Source organism: Callithrix jacchus, chromosome 6, assembly GCF_049354715.1.
Source record: "Callithrix jacchus isolate 240 chromosome 6, calJac240_pri, whole genome shotgun sequence".
Classification (NCBI taxonomy): domain Eukaryota; kingdom Metazoa; phylum Chordata; class Mammalia; order Primates; family Cebidae; genus Callithrix; species Callithrix jacchus.
This window is the reverse complement of record NC_133507.1, coordinates 60,123,955-60,149,018: the sequence shown is the minus strand read 5'-3', so window position 1 is coordinate 60,149,018 and position 25,064 is coordinate 60,123,955. Positions and strand designations below refer to the sequence as shown.

General features: G+C 42.5%; 1 protein-coding gene across 2 annotated transcripts in view; it reads right to left on the bottom strand.

Annotated features, from left to right (window-relative positions):
• LRP2 (LDL receptor related protein 2) overlaps positions 1–3,601 on the bottom strand; it is a 216,321-nt gene extending 212,720 nt beyond the window's left edge. For both annotated transcript variants that reach the window (XM_035304603.3, XM_008998756.5), the window contains exon 1: positions 3,388–3,601. In XM_035304603.3, the coding sequence (XP_035160494.3) occupies positions 3,388–3,466 (79 nt within the window). In that variant the 5' untranslated portion in view covers positions 3,467–3,601. The remainder of the gene's footprint in view (positions 1–3,387) is intronic.
• Between the last annotated feature and the right edge of the window lie 21,463 nt (positions 3,602–25,064).

Genomic DNA, 25,064 nt, shown 5'->3' with positions numbered 1-25,064 from the left:
GGTCGCACAGCTGGAAAGTAGTAAAGCCCTTGTTGGAACCCAAACAGCTTGACTGCAGATTCAGGCTCTTCAAAATGTTTTTTTTCTTGACAAGCATCACACAAAAGATAAAGAAAATACAAATAATTTTAACTACAGATATGGTACAATTTTTTTCAAAGACTAACCATAGAATACTCAGAGCTGTTTTTTTCCCCTCCAATGTTTAGTGATGCAAAGTTTGCATTGGTATCCTATTTAAAATGCAGTACTTAATTAAATAAAGGCTCTTATAATGTCCCTGCATTTTACTTCATATATTAAGTCAGGATCATTACAACAAGATTTAGAAATCTAAACATATCAGGCTGAGGACATTCAGAGGAAATGTATTTTAAAATTACCAAGTAGGAGGACTGGGAATGAGGAGACTTGGGCTAAGGTCTTAGAAACCTGAGGAGAGGGATTCTGAAAAAAGAGCCACAGTTATGAAACAGCAGGTGGTGATGAGTTGCAAATTGCCCCTCAGCTTCTTTAGGAACCTCACACATAGACAGTAACTTAGGGAGCATGATATTTTTTGTACACAAGAAAAAAAACTGGGCGGGGCACGGTGGCTCACGCCTGTAGCCTGTAATCCAAGCACTTTGGGAAGCTGAGGCAGGCAGATCATTTGTGGGCAGGAGCTCAAGACCAGCCTGGCCAACATAGCAAAACCCTGTCTGTACTAAAAAAAATGAAAAAAAAATTAACTGGGCATGGTGCCCCGGGCTTGTAGTCCCAGCTACTTGGGAGGCTGAGGTGTGAGGATCGCTGGAACCCGGAAAGTGGAGGTTGCAGTAAGCCAGAGGTTTCAGTGAGCTGAGATTGCACTACTGCACTCCAGCCTGGGTGACTAAATAGACTCTGTCTCAAAAAAAAAAAAAAAAAAAAAGAGAAGGCCGCGCACAGTGGCTCAAGCCTGTAATCCCAGCACTTTGGGAGGCTGAGGCGGGAGGATCACCAGGTCAAGAAATCGAGACCATCCTGGCCAACATGGTGAAAACCCTTCTCTACTAAATGTACAAAAATTAGCTGGGTGTGGTGGCGTGCGCCTGTAGTCCCAGCTACTCGGGAGGCTGAGGCAGGAGAATTGCTTGAACCCGGGAGGCGGAGGTTGCAGTGAGCTGAGATTGTACCACTGCACTCCAGCCTGGAGCCTGGCAACAAAGAGAGACTCCGCCTCAAAAAAAAAAAAAAAGAGAGAGAGAGAGAGAGAAACAGAACCACATACTGTAGCAATTAAATTATAGACTGTGAATTCAGAATCCCTTGAGTTTCCCATTTTCTAGCGGTATGACCTGGGACAAATTACTGAATTGCTCTGTGCCTCCACTTTCTCATCTGTAAAACGGGGATAATAAGAGTACTTACTTCCAAGGGATATTAGGAAGATTAATTGAGTCAAGAAGTATGAAGTGCTTAGAACAGGGCCTGCCACGTACATTTGTATGCTGTGTTACTATTACTATACACATTATTATTATATATTATTATCATAGAATGGAAGATGGATGGATGCAAAAAACCACCAAGAAGAGTAAGTTCTGGTTATTTAGTGACTAAACAATCAACCCAGGAAAAAGAACATCTCTTTTGGTTGTACAGAGACATAGGATGAATCAGATTTCCTTTTGCCGAGCACTGACAGGAACGTAGTAAATCCCATATCTATATTTAGGACATGAGATATAACCCTAAGCATTGTGCAAACTGCACGATAATAATAAACCCTTTTTCTGCGTTACCAACACTGGAAAAAGGTATTCAATGCAAGATTTTTGATTATCTCTCCCTGCCCGTCTTGCCTTTCCGAAGACTTTTGCAAGACCCGTGGGGTTTGTTAGCGTTTCCAAACTTCTTCCCAGGAAGTCTGAAATGGGTGCTGCTAGGAGTTGCTGTATAATTACTTACTTGATTCCCTCTAAGGAGCTTAAGCTAAGAATTGAGGAAAGAAAGCAGATTAACCATTTGAATACATGCCACGGCCCATCTACAAGCCCTCCCCTCACTCCTCCGTAAATGGGGGCTTCCACAGTCCCCACCCGTCAACCCCAATATGTGATCCAGGGAAATCAATTTATTGCATTGGCTAATCCTACAACAATAGGGGTTTCATTTTCATTGTAGAGCAATTAAGTTGTCCGACGGGAGGGAAGGAGCAGGAGGGGAAAGGGGGGGACTCTCCCATCCCCACAGACAGATTAGTCCCCGCGGTGGCAGCAGCGTCCACTCTGTCTGTCTGGTGGTCGGTCACACGCAGCTCTTGGCTGCTACCTAGCAACGCAAAGCCAGGGGGAGAGCTCGCCGGTTCCAGCCTCCTCCTCGCCCTTCCCATTCATCCCCGGTCTGGCGTCTCATTCTCTCTCTCTCTCTCTCTCTCTCTCTCTCTCTCTCTCTCTCTCTCTCTCTCTCTCTCTCCCCCCTCTCCTCTCCTCTCCTCTCCTCTCCTCTCTCTTATCTCTCTCCCCTTCCAGTCGCTCTCTCTCCCCTCCTTCTCTCCTTTTCGTCTCTACTTGTCTTACTCTCTCCTTTTCCTTTCTTTCTATTTTTATTGTCTCCGCTTCTTTCTCCCTCTCTTTCCCTCTTCTCTGTTTCTGTTAAAACCCTCTTTCTGCGTTACCAGAAACTCTCGGACAACTTGAGAGAAGTTTAAAGCACTTCACGCCAGAAACTTTCTGCATTCGAGCCCCAAAACTCTGGCCTTACAGACGGGCCCCATTCATCAACACAAAAGCCCCCAGCTCCCAGCTGGAAAGGAAAACTTCAAGAAAAGACTCCAGTCCCTCAGCCGCTCTCTCGGCCAATCCAACCTCCCGGCCTTATCTTGGCTCGTAAATGATCTGTATGGTGAGAGCGGTCTCTGGGGGTCACCGCGGGACCAAGTTTCGCCGGGAGGGGTGCTCTGGCCCGCGGCCCAGGGCGCGCGAAAGGATCCAGGGAGGGGAACTGCAGGTGGAAAGCTGCGCTCGGAGCAGAGCCCGGGACCGCACCGCCCCGGGGAGAGCCCCGCTCTAGAGAGCAGGCTGCAGACGGCAGAGAACCTCGTTCTCCCGCAAAGCGCTTTCCAGAAGGGTCGGGACAAACGCCCATAGGAACAAAGACAGGGTCTCCGTGGGGTGCGCTGTCACCGAAGCTGGCAGGGCTGTTTTCTCAAGTTTGCTGCCGCTCAGTTTCTGGCGAGCGAAGGAGGGGCGCTCCCGCTCCGGGTTCGCAAAGCAACCGGAGCGCCCCACCAGGAGTACCTCCCAAGCCACAGCCCGACCCTAGCCCCTGAGGGGCCGCGCTCCCCTCCGGCCTCCCGCGGAACCGACCCTGCCACAGCCGGGGAAGTGGGCGCTCCGCGAGAGGCTCCGGCTGGGCGCTTACCTTGGCCACTGGCCGGCGCTAGGCAGGCGGCGAGAGCCAGCAGCAGCGTGCACACCACTGCCGCCGGCCGGCGCTCCATCCCCGCGACGGTCCCCGGCCTCGCCGTTCCTTCCCCGGGAGGTGGGCGCGCGTAGCACACGGCACCCGCAGCGCCTCCGCTAGCGAACGTTCCTTGAGGTCTGTACCTCCGCCCGCTCCTAGTGGCCAAAAGCCTGCCCCCGCGCCCGAGGCATCCCGTTTTCTACCCGCGCCAGTCCCCACCCTCCAGACAGTGCATAAAGCCCTTTAGACCCGACCGCCCCGGAACAAGCATACGGGAATCCAGCGAGCAGGCCCCCTGCCGCCCGGCCCGCCCCCTGCACTTTGCAGCCCGGGGAGGAGTGGGCACTCGAACACACGTGCGCTCACACCTGCACACTCCACAGGCGCGTGCGCACTCACACACGCACTCATACAGGCGCATATACTCCTCAATGCCACACCAACTGATACAGGTTCACTCATACACACCAGTCACACACGCGCGCACATTCCACAGTCACACTTCAACGCCGACACACACAGTCCCCTTTACGCGTGCATACACGAGCACTCTCCCGTGCGCACACTCTCACAGGCACACTCACACGCGCTGCCCTCGCCTCTCCGCAGGGTTTGCCCCGCACAGAAGCCAGCGAGGCAACTCACGGGGAAATCTGCACGCACGCAGTTTTACTAAATGAGCAATGGACAGGAATAGGCCAGGAGGAAAGTCAAGAATAGAGAAGAGAAAGAAAAATAAGAAATGGAAAAGGACAGAAAAGCCAAACAAGTAAAAAAGAAGGAAGCAGAAAGGAAGGGAAAGGTGCGGGGTAGGAAAGGGAAGGAGTAAAAGAGCCTGAGGGATTGAGATCTGTGACCTTTATTCCTGGCCTGATCTCTCTAGGGTCCTTCAGATATCCTGGTTTCCCCTGATAGGATACAGGCTGATGAGATGGGGTGCTCTGTGTTTCTACAAATTAGAGAGGGAGCTAGATCTTTATTGGTGAGGTTGGATCCTTGTTTAGCAATTATTCAGCACCACATCTACAGGTGTCATGGCCAGATCGCGCTTCTTACAAGTCTGTTCATTTTGAAGCAAAATTGAAAAACAGCGAAAGTCTTCTCCGTGGTTTCCGTATCCTTTAAGAGGGAGAAACACAGGAGGTTCGGAGAACTCCGCGCCTCCCTTCTTTGGGGCCGCTTTAAACAGGCTGGCAAGGGGCCCGGACCCCAAAAAGCACAAGTGAGCCTTGCACGCGCCCTCAGCGCACGGTCCTCAGCCTGTACGTGACATCAGAGCCCAAGGGAGCGGGTGTGGGGGGGTGTGGTGGGAAGAGAGTTGAAACAACTGATTTCCCGGTGCTGGGAGTCCTGTGTTGGGAGGAGCTGTTTATGGCCCAGAGGCCATCCCATTATCTCCAGCTCCAGCCCCTGAACCAGCGCGGCAGCTAACGCCAGCCGCTGGTTCCTGGTCCAAGAAGTTAGGAGCCCTTTCCCTTCAGTGATGGGGGCCGTGACGCACGGAGGAGACAGCCCTGGACGCACGTGGTCGCTGGACAGGTTCCCGCTGCCTCCCCTCCCTGGGGGCGAAAGCCTGCCAGTTACTGCCAGTCCCTTTCCCTGGAGCACCGGTCGTCTGCGGTTCTGCTGACCCCAACAGTCCGGATCGCGTATCTTCCGTGGACTGTAGTGTTTGGCGCCGCTTTGGGTTTGGGGGCTGGGGAGGGAGAGGATAGGAGTTACTTTGGAAAGACAAAAAGATAAATAGACACAAAAACAGAAAATTTAGGCTTGAAGCAAAAAAGGTGGAGCGGGGAGCGTTGTGGGAAAGGGCGGGAGAGATTCCTGAACTGGAAAATCCAGGGGTCCGTGCTCTGGCCAAAGTCACTGGATCTCTAATTTGCCTCCCAGCACTGAACCGTTGGCGCTGTGCGGCGCGGAAGAGGAGGCAGGATTGGGGACCACAGAGCTGGGGACTGGGGAGGGAGGGGGCGACCCGACCCGAGCGGTAGGAGGAAGGCGCGGCGGGGGCGCAATGCTGCACTGCAGTCTTCGCGGGTGATTTATGCCAGTTCCAGGCGGCCGGGGCGACTGTACTAGACCGCGCCGGGGTCAAGCCGGTCCGACGCCCGCTGGGGCCGCGCTGCATAGTCAATGAGCGTCCCCACACCTCCGACTTACAAAGAGCGGCCGCCGCCCGGCGGGAGGAAGGATCGCTAGTGCGGGAGGGGTTACGCTCCCTCCCCGTACGCCCGTGGTCGCGCAGGCGCGAGCGTGTGTGTGTGTGTGTGTGTGTGTGTCCTTTCACTGTAGCAGCCAGCGCTCCAAACATTCCTTTCTGTACTGAAGAGTGCCTCAATTGTTGTCTTTGTGCTCCAGTGTTGCCAACTTACTGGAATTCCTGACGTGGTTGCACAGCAGGGCTCAGGCTGACCGTACTAGCCAGCTGCGTTTGTGTAAGGGGCCGACCCCGCCGTTAATCCCAGAAAGACGCTGAAGAAGGGAAAGGAGGGAGGGAGAACGGAGGTAGGAGAGCAGAAAAAGGGCAGGGATGGGGTACTACGTAACGGAGCACAGTCCATCATTCGCAGCACTCTGTATGTCGACCCACACGCTTTTCCACTAGAACAAGCCATTTTCTCAATGCAATCCTCAATTCGTGACGTTTGAAAACAGCCTGCACCATGCATGTGTTTATCTCTGGCATCCATACCTGAGAATGCCTGTTGCTAGATTGGGGGGATTAAATCTATGGATTGGTATCCATTCAGCTGCGATTTAAGCCAGCGTCGTTTCTCTATAATCAAAAGGATAATTTATTTAGTTTTCACATTTCTCTCTCCATATATGTATATAGGACTTTTCAGAACAGTCAATCAAAAAAGACAGGGAAAAGTGCTGAAAAGTGAAATTCTTTCTAGATTTGTTAACTTCTTTGATTGTTTTTTTTTTTTTTTTTTTTTTTTTTTTGCTTACTTGTATTATTTTATTTATTTATCTCAACACCAAATTACTGGAGATACTTTAAAAGGATTTGTTCGTAATCCCAGCACTTTGGGAGGCCGAGGCGGGTGGATCACGAGGTCAACAGATCGAGACCATCCTGGTCAACATGGTGAAACCCCGTCTCTACTAAAGATACAAAAAAATTAGCTGGGCATGGTGGCGTGTGCCTGTAATCCCAGCTACTCAGGAGGCTGAGGCAGGAGAATTGCCTGAACCCAGGAGGCGGAGGTTGCAGTGAGCCGAGATCGCGCCATTGCACTCCAGCCTGGGTAACAAGAGCGAAACTCCATCTCAAAAAATAATAATAATAATAAAATAAATAAAAGCATTTGTTCCTATCCTGAACCAGCTTCCCACAGTGAATATTAAGTTGTAAAATCTCCTTGAGTAAAATCCAACTTCAGTTTGTTTTTAATCCAAGCCAGATTTTCCTCCTGAGTGCCAAAGAGCCAACTGTCTCCTGAACAGCTCCAATCCAAGGTCCTAACACCTCAGACTCAGCAGGTGCAGCTGAAATCATGAAGCCTCAGCACCACCATTGCCCCAGAAGCCAAGCTGAAATTTACATCATTCTTGACTCCTCCTTCTTTTCTCTGCCCACATTCCCAATCAATAGTAAAATTCTGTTAACTCAAATTCACCAATCCACTCATTAATCTGAATCATAGCAAGAGCTCCTTGCTATCAGTTGTGTCCCCTCCCATCTATTTTCCATTCAGCAACCTCCCAACTATTTTCAATTCAAGTTGGTAGTTCTGTCAAGCTAGTGCTTGCAGAGGTAATTACCCATTAGAGGGTTATGAAATCAATTTAGCAGGTCAAGGCAAGAATTATATTCAAATGAAATAGAACAACAAAGAAACTAACACAACTTCCATGTGGAAAGGATATGTAAAACTTTATAACACTACTGTTTCAGTGTGTGTGCATTTTCCTCCTGAGTGCCATAGAGCCAACTGCCCCCTCAACAGCTCCAGTCCAATGTCCTAAGACTGCAAACTCTGCAGGATGGAGCTCAAACCAACATACACGCGCGCACACACACACACACACACATTCACAGTGTCACTATGTAAAATATATTTCTCATTCATCTCAGCCAGAAAAGTTTAAAGTATCTCCCTACAAATTATTCATTAAAAAAGGAAAAAGTGACTTTAAGCAGAAAAATATGGCAGATGTTTTAATATGTCTCATTATTATTTAAATATGATAAGGTCAACAGACCAGAAGACAAATGCCTTTGAAAATACAGTTTGTTATATTCACAGATCCCAAGGAAAGGAGTATACATCTTGCCACAAGGGAGCATACGGGGAGGCAGGGGGCAAAGGGAGAAGTGTCGGCAAGCTCCTTTACTATGGTTTCCACCCAAAAGAACAGATAAGGCAGAGTAAGCAGGTTTAGGATTGACTAATAAATACAAATTAGTCAATCCTAAACCTAAACAAGCAGGAGGTCAAGGCAAGATGACTAAGTAGTCAGGCATATTAACAGGTTATCTAAAACAAAGTGTATCTGGCATACGCATGCAGGACATATGTTAAAGCATGAAGTTTAGGCCCAGCACGGTGGTTTATGCCTGTAATCCCAGCACATTGGGAGGCTGAGGCAGGAGGATCACTTGAGGATCACTTGATCACTTTCTTGGAGATATAGATATAGATATAAAACCAAGGAATCTTGGTTCCTTGACTCTACATTGAACCAAGGAATCGAGTCAACACAACAATCAAAACTAATATAAGACTGACATCATGTGCTTCCTGGTATGATACACTCTGAAGGGTACAGCAGCACTTCTGTAACATTACTGTGCATGCCTCAAATCTAAACACGAGAAAACATAATCAAGCCAATGTTTTCTCTTTTTTTTTTCTTATTGCCCAGGCTGGAGTGCACCACAACCTCTGACCCCTGAGTTCAAGCGATTCTCCTGCCTCAGCCTCCCAAGTTGCTGGGATTACAGGCATGTGCCACCACGTCTGGCTAATTTTGTATTTTTAGTAGAGATGGGGTTTCTCCATGTTGGTCAGGCTGGTCTTGAACTCCCGACCTCAGGTGATCCACCTGCCTCAGCCTCCCAAAGTACTGAGAGCACAGGCATGAGCCACCATGCCCAGCCTCATTTTAGAATGTCCAACCTGTGGGACATTTAAGTACTGAAGTAGAGTATTTGAAGTATATTTTTTTAACTTCAAAAACGGCAAGGTCACAAAAGACAAAGAAAGGCTGAGATATGCAGTTTAGAGATATGTAGTGCATGACCCTAGGGTGGATCTTGGACTGGGAAAAAAGTATATCTAAGGAATGTTATTGGGAAAATCACATATGTATGCCCTCAGGGCTCTCTTTGCTTTCCTCAGCCCAGCACTTGTCACATTTGTTGTGTTCCCATGGCCTTCTCAAAACTCTTCTCCCTCTGCAGCCAGAATAATTTTTTTAGTTATTATGCAGACCATACCACTTGCCTGATAACAGTCTTTCAATCATTTTTCCATTATTTCACAATAAAATGCAAAAATTTTAGCATAGCCTACAAACCCTTGCATGATCTGGCCTTTGACAGTCTCTCAAACTTTACTCGACAGTTCAGCCACACTGGCCTCCACTTGATTCCTCAATCACATACTACATGCTTTCACAGGCTTGAAGGCAAGATTAAGACACATAGGTCAGAGAGGCAGAGTCATAGAGTTGCCTCAGTTCCTGATCCTAACCTAGCATATCCTTATAAAAATTCTCCCTTTTGCTTGAGTAAGCTTGAATGGACCTCTGTCCCTTGTAAAACAGAGCTAGGCTGAAATGATCAACAATTGCTAAAAAGACATCATAAGGTATCTCACCTTATTATCATTAAAAAATAATGATAATAAGCCGGGCGTAGTGGCTTACGCCTGTAATCCAAGCACTTTGGAGGCCAAGGCAGGCAGATCACCTGAGGTCGAGAGTTCAAGACCAGCCTGACCAACACGGTAAAACCCTGTCTTTAAAAAAAAAATAATAATAATAATAATAATAATAACTTTGAACTCACCAGTCTGAGGACCAGGTTCTGAGCCATAAATTCACAGCATATCTCTGGTGTGTAGCCAGGGCCACAAAAGCCACAGCAAGATCTAAAGGGACAGCCAGTGCATCAGCCATATTTTCCACACCAAAAATGAAGACACCAGGTCTAATCCTCTTGGTTTGCAAATAAAGTTATGTGACAAGACTTGGCAAAGGTTTAAAGAAACAACGGAGACTCTAACAAGTCTTATTGATTGAAAAAAAGTTAAATAAAATTAAGGCTTTCCTGGAAAAAAAATATCCAGGATTTAAAGACATCATTGCAGGAGTTCCTGGGAGTCAGTCACCTGGGGGCAAGACCACCATGAATGGTCCCATCAGTCCAGGACCACCACTAGCACCAGAGTCAAGAGCCTGTGCATGGAGACTTCAGAGTACACAATAAAGAAGACTAGGAACACAGTTAATAAAGTCAAAATTGTTAACCTTACCACGTTTAAATTCTTCTCTCTCAAGAGCAGTTTATGCCAGTAAAGATCAGTGAAAACATCTGGCTAGATACTGAGTCTTGAGGGCCAGAAGACGAAGATGATTCCATCAGTCTCACTATTCTCTTATCTCAGGGATTGTAAAGTGCTGAAGGGTACAGAAAGGCATATGACAAGGAGCAGTATATGCAGGAAGAAAACACCTATATTTAGTCAGGATGTACATAGGATCCTTCAAGTGAAATCAATGAGGACAGTTACCGCAAGGTCACCGTTACATGTAAATGCAGTCTTTTGCATTCCTAAAACACAGGTTTAGGAATGTGCACCAGAATTCAGTCAACCTCTCTGTCAAAAGAGCCAGGTCTACCAAATCCCCAGAACCTGGCACAGGACCCAGTTCATGGCAGGCCCTCAGTAAATGTTTGGTGAATGAATAAATGAAATAAGACAGCACAAAGTCTGCATTTGGCTTCTGGCATTTCAACCAAATCAAAATCTAGATAATGAACAGACTTTACAGGAAACAATTTATGCTGATGTGATCTTGAGATCTTGAATACCATGGAAAGCATCCTCAGGTATTTCAGTTTGAATTTCTCCTTAGTCATACTTGCGTTCAGGACCTACAATTAACTTTGCAATATGAGTTGAAATAGAGCAGTATTTCTTTAATGTCGATAGAGGACATTTCACAATATTTGGAGACTTTTTTTTTTACATTTTTAATTATCACAACTGAGGAGTTCTGCTGTCAAGTAGGGTATAGAGGCCAGGGATGCTACTAAAACATCCTGCAATGCACAGAACAGCCCCCCCACAACAAAGAATTATCTTCCCTCAAATTTCAATAGTGCAAGGTTAAGAATCCCTGAAATAGAAAAATCAAATATTTAATATTTTGACAATGAAGTCTTTAAGTTGGGATTTCAGACCTAGAGATCAAGAACAAAATCATAAAATCCATTTAGAAACCACTTCTGCTTTCTTTTTCTAGTACTGAATAATACAGTGGGAAAAGAACTATAATTCTGTAGATTAAAGTCCAGTCAAGAGAAACAGACATATCTCACTTATAAGTGGGAGCTGAACAATGAGAACACACAGACCCAGGGAGGGGAACAACACACATGGGGGCCTGGTGGGTGGTGGGAGGCATGGGGAGGGCAAGCATCAGGACAAATAGGTAATGCATGCTGGGCTTAATACCTAGGTTGACAGGTGCAGCAAACCACCATGGCACACATTAAACTATTTAACAAATCTGCACATTCTGCACATGTATCCTAGAACTTAAAATAAAACCAAATAAAAAAGAAACAGACATAAGATGCAGCATGTAAAGAAGCATTTCAAAACAGAGAAGGTGCATATTGGTTCCTACGCTTCAGTGATGTTAAAATGCAAACCAAACAAGAAAAATACTTCTTTCCTCTCTCCTCTCTGGTTGAATAACTGATATTTCTTCCTCAAGCCCCAGCTCAAAGGTTTCCTCTTTGGTGGTGAAACCTCCTCCACCTCTCCCAGAGCACCTCTTTCTTTTATGTAATCCTATCCCACCAAACACATGCCTTCATTAGGATTCTCAACATGTGAAATAAATTCTTTATTACATTTATGTTTCCCCCAATAAACTTTGTACTCCTCATGGTCTTCTTTTTTAAACTAAACTTTTTAATTGTGGAATAGATTGACTGAAAAATTACAAAGATAGCCCAGAGAATTCCCATATGTCCCACACCCAGTTTAGCCTATTATTAACATTTTAAATGAGTATGGTACATTTGTCACAATTAATGAGCCATTATTATTAACTAGACCCCACGGTGTATTCAGATTTCCTCAGTTTCTTACCTAATGTACTTTTACTGTTCCAGGATCCCACCCAGGGTACCACATATATTTAGTGAGCCTATCTCCTTAAGCTTCTCTTGGCTGTGGACAGTTTCTTGGGCATTTCTTGTTTTTGATGATCTTGACAGTTTTAAAAAGCACTGGTCAGGTATTTTGCATAATGATCCTAACTTGGGATTTTCTGATGTTTTTCTCAAGATTAGATTGGTGTTATGGGCTCTGGGACAAAACCAGTAAGTAAAGAGCCATTCTCCTCATATTAAATCAATTATAGATATTATCAGTATGACTTAAGTCATGATTTAGGATAAATTTATATCAACCTTGATCACCTGTCTGGAGCTGTGTTTGTCAGGTTTCTCCATTCAACAGTCACTCCTTTCTCTTCCTTTCCATTCTGTACTCTTCAGAAGGAAGTCACTACGCGCAGCCCACAGTGAAGAACTGGAGAGCTGTGCTCCTCTGCCTTGCGGACACAGTGAAGGAATTCTTCTGCATGGATCCATTTGTCTGTTTGTTCCCATTTTTTATTTTTATTTATTTATTTTTTTTATTTAAAGATGGGGTTTCACCAGGCGCGGTGGCTCAAGCCTGTAAACCCAGCACAGTGGGAGGCCGAGGCGGATGGATCACGAGGTCAAGAGATTGAGCCCATCCTGGTCAACATGGTGAAACCCCTTCTCTACTAAAAATACAAAAAATTAGCTGGGCATGGTGGCGCGTGCCTGTAATCCCAGCTACTCAGGAGGCTGAGGCAGGAGAATTGCCTGAACCCAGGAGGCGGAGGTTGCAGTGAGCCGAGATCGCGCCATTGCACTCCAGCCTGGGTAACAAGAGCGAAACTCCGTCTCAAAAAATAAATAAACAAACAAACAAACAAATAAATAAATAAATAAAATAAAGATGGGGTTTCACCATGATGGCCAGGCTGGTCTTGAACTCCTGGCCTCCAGTGATCCACCCACCTCGGCCTTCCAAAGTGCTAGGATTACAGGCGTGAACCACCATACCCAGCCTGTTCCCATTTATTTATTCAATTATATATTTATATCAACATAAAACCATGGATATTTATTGTATAATTTGCATTATAATCCAAGACTACATTATTTTATTGCTCAAACTGTTCTTGCTTTGGCTATTGTGAGCTCTCTCAATTGGCTCCTGTGTCCCTTTGACATACCCTCATTATTGTGGGGCTGGGGGGCATTTTACTTGTTTTGTTGTTATGGTTTTATTTTGTGGTTTAGCACTTGCTTGCTTTCTAGCACAGCAAGTCGCCCCAGGCTCATCTTCTGTATTCCCTGTACCAGTCATAAAGTCAAGATCTTCTTTTTATTCTTCATTTCAAGAAGAAAGAAAATAGCCGGGTGCAGTGGCTCATGCCTGTAATCCTAGCACTTTGGGAGGTTGAGGTGGGGGTATCACCTGAGGTCAGGAGTTCAAGATCAGCCTGGTCATCTTGGTGAAACCCCATCTTTAAAAATAAAAATAAAAAAGAAGAAAGAAAATAGTAACCAAAATTGAGTGAACATTCACCGTGTGCCAAATATGAGCTTAGAATCTGACATGCATAGACTATGTGACATGAAACAGAATTCTAACTAATTGGTACGTAATCTATAGACCTTGTTTGTAATGAATTGCCTCGGGAAATTAATTGTCTGGGGAAACATTTTATCTTTCAATCTTAGAACGGGAAGAACGGGAAAGCCTGCCTAAGGAAGGCATGAAGGTTACAGTCCAGAATGGAAAGGATTGCTAATTTTGTCTATGTAAAAATCAAATGATTATGTAAGGTAAAAAAATACCATGAACAATGTTAAAGGAGAAACTGAGAAAATACTTCTTACATATATGACCAAAAAGGTTAATATCTACTAACATAGAAAGGTTCTTAGAAACCAATATTGAGTATCCCACTAGAAAAATGATCTGCAAACACAGTAGGAACTAACATTTATGTAGTGCTTACTAGGTGCTAGACACAATTCAAAGTGTTTATGAATATAAACTTACTTATTCCTCACAGCAACCCTATGAAGTGGGCACTGTAATTATTCCTATTGTCCAGATAAGGAAACTTAGCCCAGAAATGTTGGTTGTGATTTTTCCCAAGATCACATAGCCTGTTAGCAGCAGACCTGGAATCTGAACCCAATCTGATCAGCTCCAAATTATCTAAGCTTGTACTATCCTTGAAAGCAGATCCATGGTACAAAGACTTAGATGTATGTAATTCATTGAGAAATAATTCCAAAGAGCAATAATGAAGGACCAGATAGAGTGAGATGGGGAAGAGGAAAAACTAGGTAGTGGTGCTGTATTCATGACACTTGATTTATTTTTCTTTTTTTTTTAATTTTTTTTTTAAAAAATTCCTTTTTTTAAAGATTTGTCACAATTAATGAGCCATCATGGGGTTTCGCCATGATGGCCAGGCTGGTCTTGAACTCCCAGGAGTTCAAGATCCAGCCACCTCGGCCTCCCAAAGTGCTAGGATTACAGGCATGAGCCGCCGTGCCCAGCCTCATGATGCTTAATTTTTAAAATGCTTCTCACAATTGTCCACTTGAGAATCAACCAAGAGAAGTATCTATCCATCAGCTTCCATGCCCTACCAGTTAAGAGCTCTCCTTGGGGCATCAACTTCTCTGTACCCTGGGGTATGCATGTGGGCTCACTCAGCTCACCAGTGTCTACAGCACCAGGGAAGCTTTAGGGCAAAAAGTGACAGCACATCCCATGGGTACCCAGAGCACAATGCTTCCAGTATAAACTGAGTTGAAGCCCCAGTGAGGACCCAAGTGAGCAGCAGTTATGATACTTTAATGTTGTGTGGTACTCATTGATGGAATCATTCCACCTAGGAATCAGGATTTCTAATGCAGCAGAGCCTAAGATGTCAGGAATGAGAAGCAAATTCTTGAGCGGATGGTGGGAGACACCAATCTTTCTTCCACTTTTCAAGACAAAGTATCCTGTATCTACCATATGCCACATCCTAGAGGACAACACTCTAATCTCACCAGTTTTGTCCTTGAACTGGTGATTTAAATGAGAATTTATCATTCCATCACTCTATTTAGCTGGCTGCTTCTAGTAATGAGGTATAAATAGCAACCACACATTCCAAGGTCATATACTGATGTGACACCTCCTTCAGTGTAAACCAGTTGCTTGTTAAAGCAAACTCATATTCAGATTATCTGTTGATTCTAGTAAGGACAAGTCACTTCTCCCTTCATATGGGAAGGGTCCAATGTAATCAACATGACACCAAAGAGCTGATTTTCCTATTTCTTCTCATGTCAGCATTTGAAATTTGTGCTTCCCTAGGAATTTTCCATTTCACTCTAATTTTCAAATGTGTTGCCATAAATTTGTTCATTATATTCGCTTATTATCTTTTTGAGATCTGTATAATTTGTAGTATAATCTCTCTTTTCATTGCTGTATTGGCTAATTGCTGTCATCTCTCTCTTTTTTTTAGAGTATAGTCAATTTTGTTGGTCTTTTTAAATAATCATTGTTTTCATTCTATTATATGTTTGTTTTTTGAGACAGTCTTGCTCTGTTGCCCCGGCTGTGTTGGAGTGGCATGATTGCAGCTCACTACAGACTCCATTTCCCGAGACTCAAGTGATTCTTCCTCCTCAGCCTCCAGAGTAGCTGGGACCACAGGTGCATGCCACCATGCCAGGATAACTTTTAAATTATTTTTGGTAGAGACAGAGTCTCACTATATTGCCCAGGCTGGTCTTGAACTCCTGGGCTCAAGTGATCTTCCCAGCTTGGCTTCCCAAATTGTTGGGATTACAGGCGTGAGCCACCACACCCAGCCCTATTTTTGCTTTATATTTCATGTATACCTTTTGTTTAATTATTTTCTTCCTACTTACTTGGGATTTATATACTGTCAACTCTTTATCTATTAAAATTTTATTTCATTCATTACATTTTCAGGTCCAAAAAAAAAAAAATTTTTTTTTTTTTTTGAGACGGAGTTTTGCTCTTGTTACCCATGGCTGGAGTGCAATGGTGCAATCTTGGCTCACTGCAACCTCCACTTCCTGGGTTCAAGCAATTCTCCTGTCTCAGCCTCCCGAGTAGCTGGGACTACAGGCGTGCGCCACCATGCCCAGCTAATTTTTGTGTTTTTAGTAGGTCAACGGGGTTTCACCTTGTTGACCAGGATGGTCTTGATCTCTTGACCTCATGATCCACCCGCCTCGGCCTCCAAAAGTGCTGGGATTATATGCGTGAGCCACCGTGCCTGGCCCAAAATTTCTATTTGAATTATTTTTAGAGAGTGCAGTTCTCTTGTGAAATTCTCCATTATGTCATCTATTTTCTTGAACATGTCAATCATAATTATTTGACTTTTATGGGGGGCGTTGTTTGTTTTTTAGGAGGTGTGTTCTCACTCTGTCACCCCGGCTGGAATGCAGTGGTGCAATCATAGCTCATTGTAAAATTGAACTCATGGTCTCAAGCGATCCTACCACCTCCGCCTCCTGCATAGCTAGGAATATAGGTAAGACCACCAAACCTGGCTAATTTTTTTATATTTTGTAGAGGTGGAATCTCTCTCTATTGCCCGCTGGTCTCAAACTCAATGATCTTCCCATGTCAGTGTCCCAAAGCATTGGGATTAAAGTCATGAGTCACCACCGCTGGCCTATCATGATTATTTCAAAGTTTGTACCTGATAACTCTTAGAGATGGATTGTCTCTGTCTGTTGTTTTTGTTTCTGGCCCTTTCATCCAAGGTTCTAGTATGCCTGGAAATTTTTAATTGAATAATTTCCACTGGATATGAAAAATTATATAAGCTTTGTTTCATGCTATCTTCCCCAAAGATAATTTCATTTCCTTTAAGCAGGCAGTTAAAATAGAGGCAAATCCTTGATCTAGTCAGAAAGAGTTGTCTCAGGGCTGGGTTCCAGTCTTTTTTGAGAGCTGAATTATTTCTGGTTTGTCCTTACTCCTAGGAAACAGTTACTCAGGCATCTCAACGGAAACACGGAGTGTGGCCCAGGATTGTGTCTCTTCCTTGTTAGGCTCTGAATTCCAGTGTTTAGCTCACCAGCACCATGATACTACCAGAAACTCTGATTAATCTTTTAACATCTTGGTTTCCACATTATATTAGTAATGTTGCTTACACATTTTAAGTTCCTTGAGGAAAATTGTAGCAGAGAATTACAGGCTTATCTTAACTTTCCTCTCTCTCTCCTAAATCTTTGTCTCTCGAGTGCTGAATGTCTTGTTGCTTTCCAATGCCTTTATTTTTCTTCTTTTTATTTTTGAGATGGAGTCCCACTCTGTCACCCAGGCTGCAGTGGCACAACCTCGGTTCACTGCAACCTCCACCTCCCAGGTTCAAGTGATTCTCTTGCCTCAGCCTCCCAAGTAGTTGGGATTACAGGTGCCTGCCATCATGTCCAGCTAATTTTTGTGTTTTTAGTAGAGATGAGGTTACACCATGTTGGCCAGGCTGGTCTCAAACTCCTGACCTTAGATGGTCTGCCTGCCTTGGCCTCCAAAAGTGCTGGGATTACTGGCGTGAGCCATCAAGCCTGGCCTCCAATGCCCTCAAACAGTTCTTTTATATTTTAAATTTGTAATTTTTTTCAGATAATTGTGGCTATTCTCTGATACTACAGCAAAACTTGATAAGTGGTAGTTTCTTAAAGGTTCATTGCTATATGGAATCTGAAACCATATCAATGAACTTTTTATCCTGTTATATTAAAACCCATGGATCCATCTTTCTTTTCTTTCTGTTTTGTTTGTTTGTTTTGGAACTGCTATAGGACCATCTTTTATTTTAAATGGTTTTGTAACATTATGCATTGGTCATTTGAAAAATATCAGTTTACTGTTAGGCAGTTCTTCTAAATGTTGATATATTTCATTAGATAATTTTTTTTAATGGAGTCTCACTCTGTCACCCAGGCTGGAGTGCAGTGGTGCGATCCCAGCTCACTGCAACCTCTACCCCCCAAATTCAAGCTATTCTCCTGTCTCCTGAGAAGCTGGGAATACAGGGGTGTGCCACCATGCCCAACAAATTTTTCATTTTTAGTAGAGATAGGGTTTCACCATGTTGGTCAGGCTGGTCTCGAACTCCTGAGCTCAGGCAATCCACTCACCTCAGCCTCCCAAAGCGCTATGATTACTGGCATGAGCCACCATGCCTGACCTCTAGAATATTTTTTAAATCACATTTGTTAATATCGTCACCAAACACAACAAAAAAGTATTTAAGAATTGTGAAGCTATCAAGCTTCAAGTAGCAGATACAAGTTTTCCAAAATGCTAATTTGTCAGTTGAAAGCATAATATGTTCTGCCTAATGATTTCAATATATTCTGTCGTTACAGGAACCTCTTTTTTTTTCTTTAGGCCCTGGAAAATTAAATCAACAGGAACCTTTTTTTAACAAATACATCAAAAAGAATCCTACTGTATTTGAATATATTGCAAGACAATATTTGGATAATATGTCATAAAAGCTGTAAATAAAAATTTACTGGCCAGGTGTGGTGGCTCACGCCTCTAATCCTAACACTTTGGGAGGCTGAGGTGAGTGGATCACCTGAGGTCAGGAGTTCAAGACCACCCTGGCCATCATGGTGAAAACCCATCTTTAAAAAAAAAAAAAGTAAAAATAAAATAAAATAAATAAAAATAAAGATTTACCTAAACCAGGCAAGGTGGCTCCCACCTATAATCACAGCCACTCAGGAGGCTGAGTGGGGAGGCTTGCTTGAGCCCAGGAATTGGAGGCTGCAGTGAGCTATGATCACACCACTGCACTTCAGCCTGGATGACAGAGTGAAACCCTGCCTCTAAATAAATAAATAAAATTTACCTATACTCTTCAAAATGTGTACATTCTGTCAGCATATAAATGGTAACTTTAAAGTAAGATTTAACCCTAGAAATACCCGAAACTGAAAGGCAAATTATACTAAATAGAAAAGTTCATCAACTATTCATATATGAAGAAGAAGGAATAGAGAAAAGCCTTCCCCTCGCCAAAAAAAATTAATTGCTTTAATTTTCAAGAAAAAAAAAAGAGAGAGAAAAGGCTTCCCATGGCTAGTGAGTAAAGACAGGAACCCAGATGAAAACCAGATAACTGGTTTTCACTTTTTTTTAATTGTAAGTGGACAATTGCCACAGCTACAGAAGAAGAGAAAGATTATTAGAACTAGAACCTTACAATTTAATACTGTTTTATTTATTTTTATAATTTATTTATTTATTTTTTATTGGATTTTAGGTTTTGGGGTACATGAGCAGAGCATGCAAGACAGTTGCGTAGATACACACATGGCAGTGTGCTTTGCTTTCCTTCTCCCCTTCACCCACATTTGGCATTTCTCCCCAGGCTATCCCTCCCCACCTCCCCCTCCCACTGGCCCTCCCCTTTTCCCCCCAATAGACCCCAGTGTTTAGTACTCCCCTTTCTGTGTCCATGTGTTCTCATTTTTCATCACCCGCCTATGAGTGAGAAATTTAATTTTTTTTTAAGATGGGGTTTCACCTTATTGGTCAGGCTGGTATCGAACTCCTGACCTCAGGTGATCTGCCCACCTCAACCTCCCAAAGTGCTGGGATTACAGGCATGAGCCACCACACCCGGCTTAATACTGTTTTAAAAACTACTTTATTTGTCTTTTACAACCCTTATTTGTAATGGCTCTAACTTACTTGCCATGTCATTTCAGTTATTAGAAATCTAAAAGGTCAGCTTATTATAAACATTTAACATTATTTTCCTCTGCATGATAGTGTTTTAAAAGTCAGTTTGCAAAGTAGCATGTATTATACATACTATTGTGCTAAAGCATATATGTGTTGGGAGTGTCTGTAGAGGGAGAGAAAGGTGCATGGAATCAAGGCCAAAATTGTGCTCTATGCTCAAAGAATGTTCACTGAAACAAAACAACTTTTCTATATTGTTTAACTTACCTATAGTAAATGTGTTTTCTTTATGAAAAAAGAAAAAACAATTAAGTTACATTTACTGTCCATCATCTAGTTTCCAAAGTTTATTTGATCATCTTCATTACTCTTCATAGCTCAAGAACATTTAGGAAATTTCCAATTTCCAACATTTTGGGAATTTTCAAAGTCACCAATAAGCTGGTGACACAACCAGAACCCAAACACAGGTGTTCTGACAGCTAAACTAGAGCTCATACTATGTTCCTACTGGATTTTGTTTGTTTGTTTGGGGTATTTGTTTTGTGGTTGTTTTTTTTTTTTCACTCCAACCGAAATTACAGCAGAAATTGACTTTTCCAGGACCCTGAGGGAAGCTGAAATAAGCCCTTTTCCCAAAGTCCCTGGGTTCACATCTCATGACACCACCAAGCTTCTCTTGAAAGACCTGTAGGATTGACATTTTCCCCTTAAGATAACACCCTAAGTTTGCTTATTGGCTGTCATTTTCTGAAACCACAAGATCCTTCCTTTGAATCTGGCCTATAATGAAAAAAAACTGGGCACCTTAATGGGGGGAAAGGGTGAGAGTATTAATTTTTTTTCCCATTAGATAACAGATTGGCACTAGTCTTCAGCAATAGTGAATGCAAAAAAATATGAACAGCAGGCCGGGCGTGGTGGCTCTTGCCTGTAATCCCAGCACTTTGGGAGGCCAGGGCAGGCAGATCATCTGAAGTTGGCGGTTCGAGACCAGCCTGACCAACATGGAGAAACCCTGTCTCTACTTAAAAAAAAAAAAAAAAAGTGAGCAGCAAAACCATGAAGTTCTCCATTTAGTTCTCAACAGACTACAACTCATCTTGGCATTAAACCCCCTTTCTTCTCTTCCTCTAGTTTATGACTCTCCTGACTCCACAATTCACAGCAATAGCAAATGTTAGTCACCAAAGGCCCTCATCAACATGATCCAGCTTATGATTCTTCAGAAACATACTTTCAACGGGAAGAGCAAATACTTTTTACATGAGTAATGTCAGAATGAGTACGGAATCTGAGGTTTCTAATTCATTTGCTTAGGTGTTAATATCTTTCATTCTACCTGTGTGTATCTTATATATTCTTCATGAGAAATAATTTATTTCTTTCAGAAAAAAAAACTTCACAAAACTTTCATAATGCACAAAGACTTAGTTTTATGACACTTTATAGTGAAAATCCTGAATACGTAAAATCCTAAAGACAAGCTAGAAATGACTTTTCAGATGGTTAAAGTTATGATGCCCGGCATATAGCCTGTATACATTTACCAAATATCCATGTGCTAGGCACTGAGGTTGGAAAGATGAATAAAAATTTGCCTGTGTTTTTAAGAATTTATGGCCAAATAATACATCACAGCCCGATAAATGTAATCAATGTATCCACAGAATGTTAGAGGAGCATAAAGAGGATCACTTAACTCTCCTTTGGAAGGAAAAAGGAAGGATTGGAGAAAAAAATTATCCATAAACTGAATATTAAAAGGTAAATAATTCATATGGCTAACAAAGGAAGAATGAATATAATAAAAGTCATTTATTTAGCACATTATAGTTCTCAACAACCTTATATAATAGATATTTTATTTATCTATGATATCCTTCATATATTATTTATATCAAAGTTCTCATCTCGAATATGTTTTTGGAGACCAATGTTACAGACTCCAAAAAAAATTTCATTGATAAAGTATTTATCAGATATTTAACAGACCCTAAAAACTTAGGAGTCTTAGAAAATGGTAGCTCTGCAAAAAGACAATTTAGAAACACCCTAAATATTTATGCACTAGGCATATTATTCAGTCCAAAATTCTCCTACCTATTCAAGGAATATTTTTTAACATTACTGGAAAATTTTGAGACTTGTAAAGTGATGGCTTTAATATATTATGGTGATTTTAGCTTGTTGCTTAATTTGGTAGATTTCCTAGACCTGGAAAAAACAAAATGTAATGAGTGAAATGGACAGATTTCTACAAGTACACTAACTACCAAAACTAACTCAAGCAGAATAAAAAATCTGAATAAACTTATAACAAGTAAGGAGGTTGACTCAGTAATTGAAAACCTACCACCAGCAAAAATTCAATACTTGTGAATTCTTTTTTTTTTTTTTTAAAAGATGAGATTTCACCATCTTGGACAGGCTAGTCTTGAACTCCCGACCTCAGGTGATCCACCCGCCTTGGCCTCCAAAGTGCTTGGATTACAGGCATGAGCCACCACGCCCAGCCCAATACTTGTGAATTCTAAGAAACATTTACAGAAAAAATAGCCCCAATCATTCTCACACTCTCCCAAAAAATTAAAAAGGAGGAACCATCTCCTAACTCATTCTATGAGGCTAGAATTGCCATGAGACATGAGCCAGAAAAAAATAATAATAATTTTTTAAAAAGAAAATTATAGGCCAATGTTCCTTATGAATATAGAAGTAAAGATTATCCACAAAATACTAGCAAACCAAATTTGGTAGTTTATTAAAAGCATTAAATACCATGACCATGTGGGATTTGTCCCCAGAACACAAGGATGGCTTAACATACAAAAATCAATCAATGTAATACACCATGTTAATAAAAAGAAGGGAGGGGAAAAAAACAACATGATGATCTCAGTGGATTAAAAAAGAAAAGCATTTGACAAAACTCAACAATGTTTCATGAAAAAACACTTAAGAAACTAGGAATAGAAAAGAACTTCCTCTACATGATAAAACCCATATAGGAAAAACCCACAGCTACCATCACACTCAATGATGATAAAAATAAAAGCTTTTATCCTAAGATGAGGAATAAGAGAAAAATGCCCACTTTCACCATTTCTATTCAACATAGTAATAGAAGTTCTCAGCAGAACAAACAGGCAAGGAAAAGAAATCAGTTGCATCCCAATGGGAAACAAAGATGTAAAAAATCTCTATTCAAAGATGATATAATTTTGTATATAGAAGCCCATAAAGAATACACACTCACTCCCCAACACACACACACTGTTAGAACCAATAAACTAAGTCAACAAAGTTGCAGAACACAAAATCAACACGTAAAAATTATTTGTATTTCTATATACTAGCAATGAACAATCTAAAAGGAAATTAAGAAAAAATTCCAGTTACAATAGCATCAAAAAGAATAAAATACCTAGGGATAAATTTAACCAAGGAGGCAAAAGCCTTTTACCCTGAAAACTATAAAACATTGATGAAAAAAATTAAAGAAGATATAAATAAATGGAAAACCATTCTGTGTTCATGGATTACAAGACTTAATATATGGCCAGGTATGGTGGCTCACTCCTGTAATCCCAACACTGTGGGAGGCCGAGGTGGGAGGATGATTTGTGCTCAGAAGTTCAAGACCAGCCTGGGCAATATAGTGAGACTGCATCTCTACACACACAAAATTTTTTTTTTAATAGCCAAGTGTGATGGTGTGCACTACTCAGGAGGCTGAGGTGGGAGGACTGGTTGAGCCTAGTGGGTGAAGGTGCAGTGAGCCAAGATTGTACCATTGCACTCCAACCTGGGTGACAGAGTGATACCGAACCTATCTCAGAAAAATAAGACAATATGGAGCTGAGCAGGGTGGCTCTCACCTATAATCCCAGCTACTTGGAAGGCTGAGACGGAAGGACAACTTGAGCCCAGAAGTTTGAGTCTGTTGTGAGCTCTGATCATACCACCATACTTCAATTTGGACAACAGAAAGATTCCATCTCAAAAAAAAAAAAAAAAGACAATGTGGTTAAGATGACAAAACTCCCCAGAGCAATCCTCAGATTAGATGTAAACCCTATCAAATGATTTTTTTTTGCAGAGATACAAAAGCCAATCTTAAAATTCATATTGCAAAGGTACCCCAAATAGCCACACAATCTTGAAAAAGAACAAAATTGGATGACTCACATTTCCTGATTTCAGAACTTACTACAAAGCTACAGTAATCTAGGCCGGGCGCGGTGGCTCACGCCTGTAATCCCAGCACTTTGGGAGTCCGAGATGGGTGGATCACGAGGTCAAGAGATCATGACCATCCTGGTCAACATGGTGAAACCCCGTCTCTACTAAAAATACAAAAAAATTAGCTGGGCGTGGTGGCACGTGCCTGTAATCCCAGCTACTCAGGAGGCTGAGGCAGGAGAATTGCCTGAACCCAGGAGGCGGAGGTTGTGGTGAGCCGAGATGGCGCCACTGCACTCCAGCCTGGGTAACAAGAGCGAAACTCTGCCTCAAAAAAAAAAAAAACAAAAAACAAACAAACCAAAAAAAAAGCTACAGTAATCTACAGACATACATATCTGTGGAAAAGCACTGGGAGTTAAGAAATAAACCCATGCATCTATAGTCAATTAGTTTCAACAAGGGTACCATGACCATCCAATGAAGAAAGAAAAGTCTTCTCAACAAATGATGCTGAGAGAATAATACATCTATACACAAAAGAATAAAGTTAGATCCTTACTTCACGACTTCACACCACATATGAAAATTTAAAATTTGGGCGGGGTTCGGTGGCTCACGCCTGTAATCCCAGCACTTTGGGAGGCCAAGGCGGGTGGATCACGAAGTCAAGAGATCGAGACCATCCTGGTCAAAATGGTGAAACCCCATCTCTACTAAAAAAAAATACAAAAAATTAGCTGGGCATGGTGGCCCGTGCCTGTAATCCCAGCTACTCAAGAGGCTGAGGTAGGAGAATTGCCTGAACCCAGGAGGCGGAGGTTGCCATGAGCTGAGATCACGCCATTGCACTACAGCCTGGGTAACAAGAGCGAAACTCCATCTCAAAAAAAAAAAAAAAAAAAAAAAGAAAATTAAAAATTTATCAAAGACCTAAGATATAAAACTATAAAACTCTTAGGAAAAAAAGAGGGGAAAATCTCTGTGACCTTAAATTTGGCAACAGTTTCCAAAATATGACACCAAGAGCACAAGCAACAAAAGAAAAAAATAGATAAACTGGACTTTATCAAAATTTTAAAACTTTTGTGCATCTCAGGGCACACTCAACAGAATGAACAGACAACCCACAGAATGGGAGAAAATATCTGTAAATCATATATGTGATAAAGGTCCAGTATCCAGAAAATATAAAGGACACCTTCTCTCATGAAATGGAGGGTAGAAAGAAAAAAGAACTTGAAAACAAAAAGACAAAAACCAATTTAAAAATGGACAAGGAGGCCAGGTGTGGTGGCTCATGCCTGTAATCCCTACACTTTGGGAGGCCGGGGTGGGTAGATCACCTGAGGTCAGGAGTTCAAGACCAGCCTCACCAACATGGTGAAACCC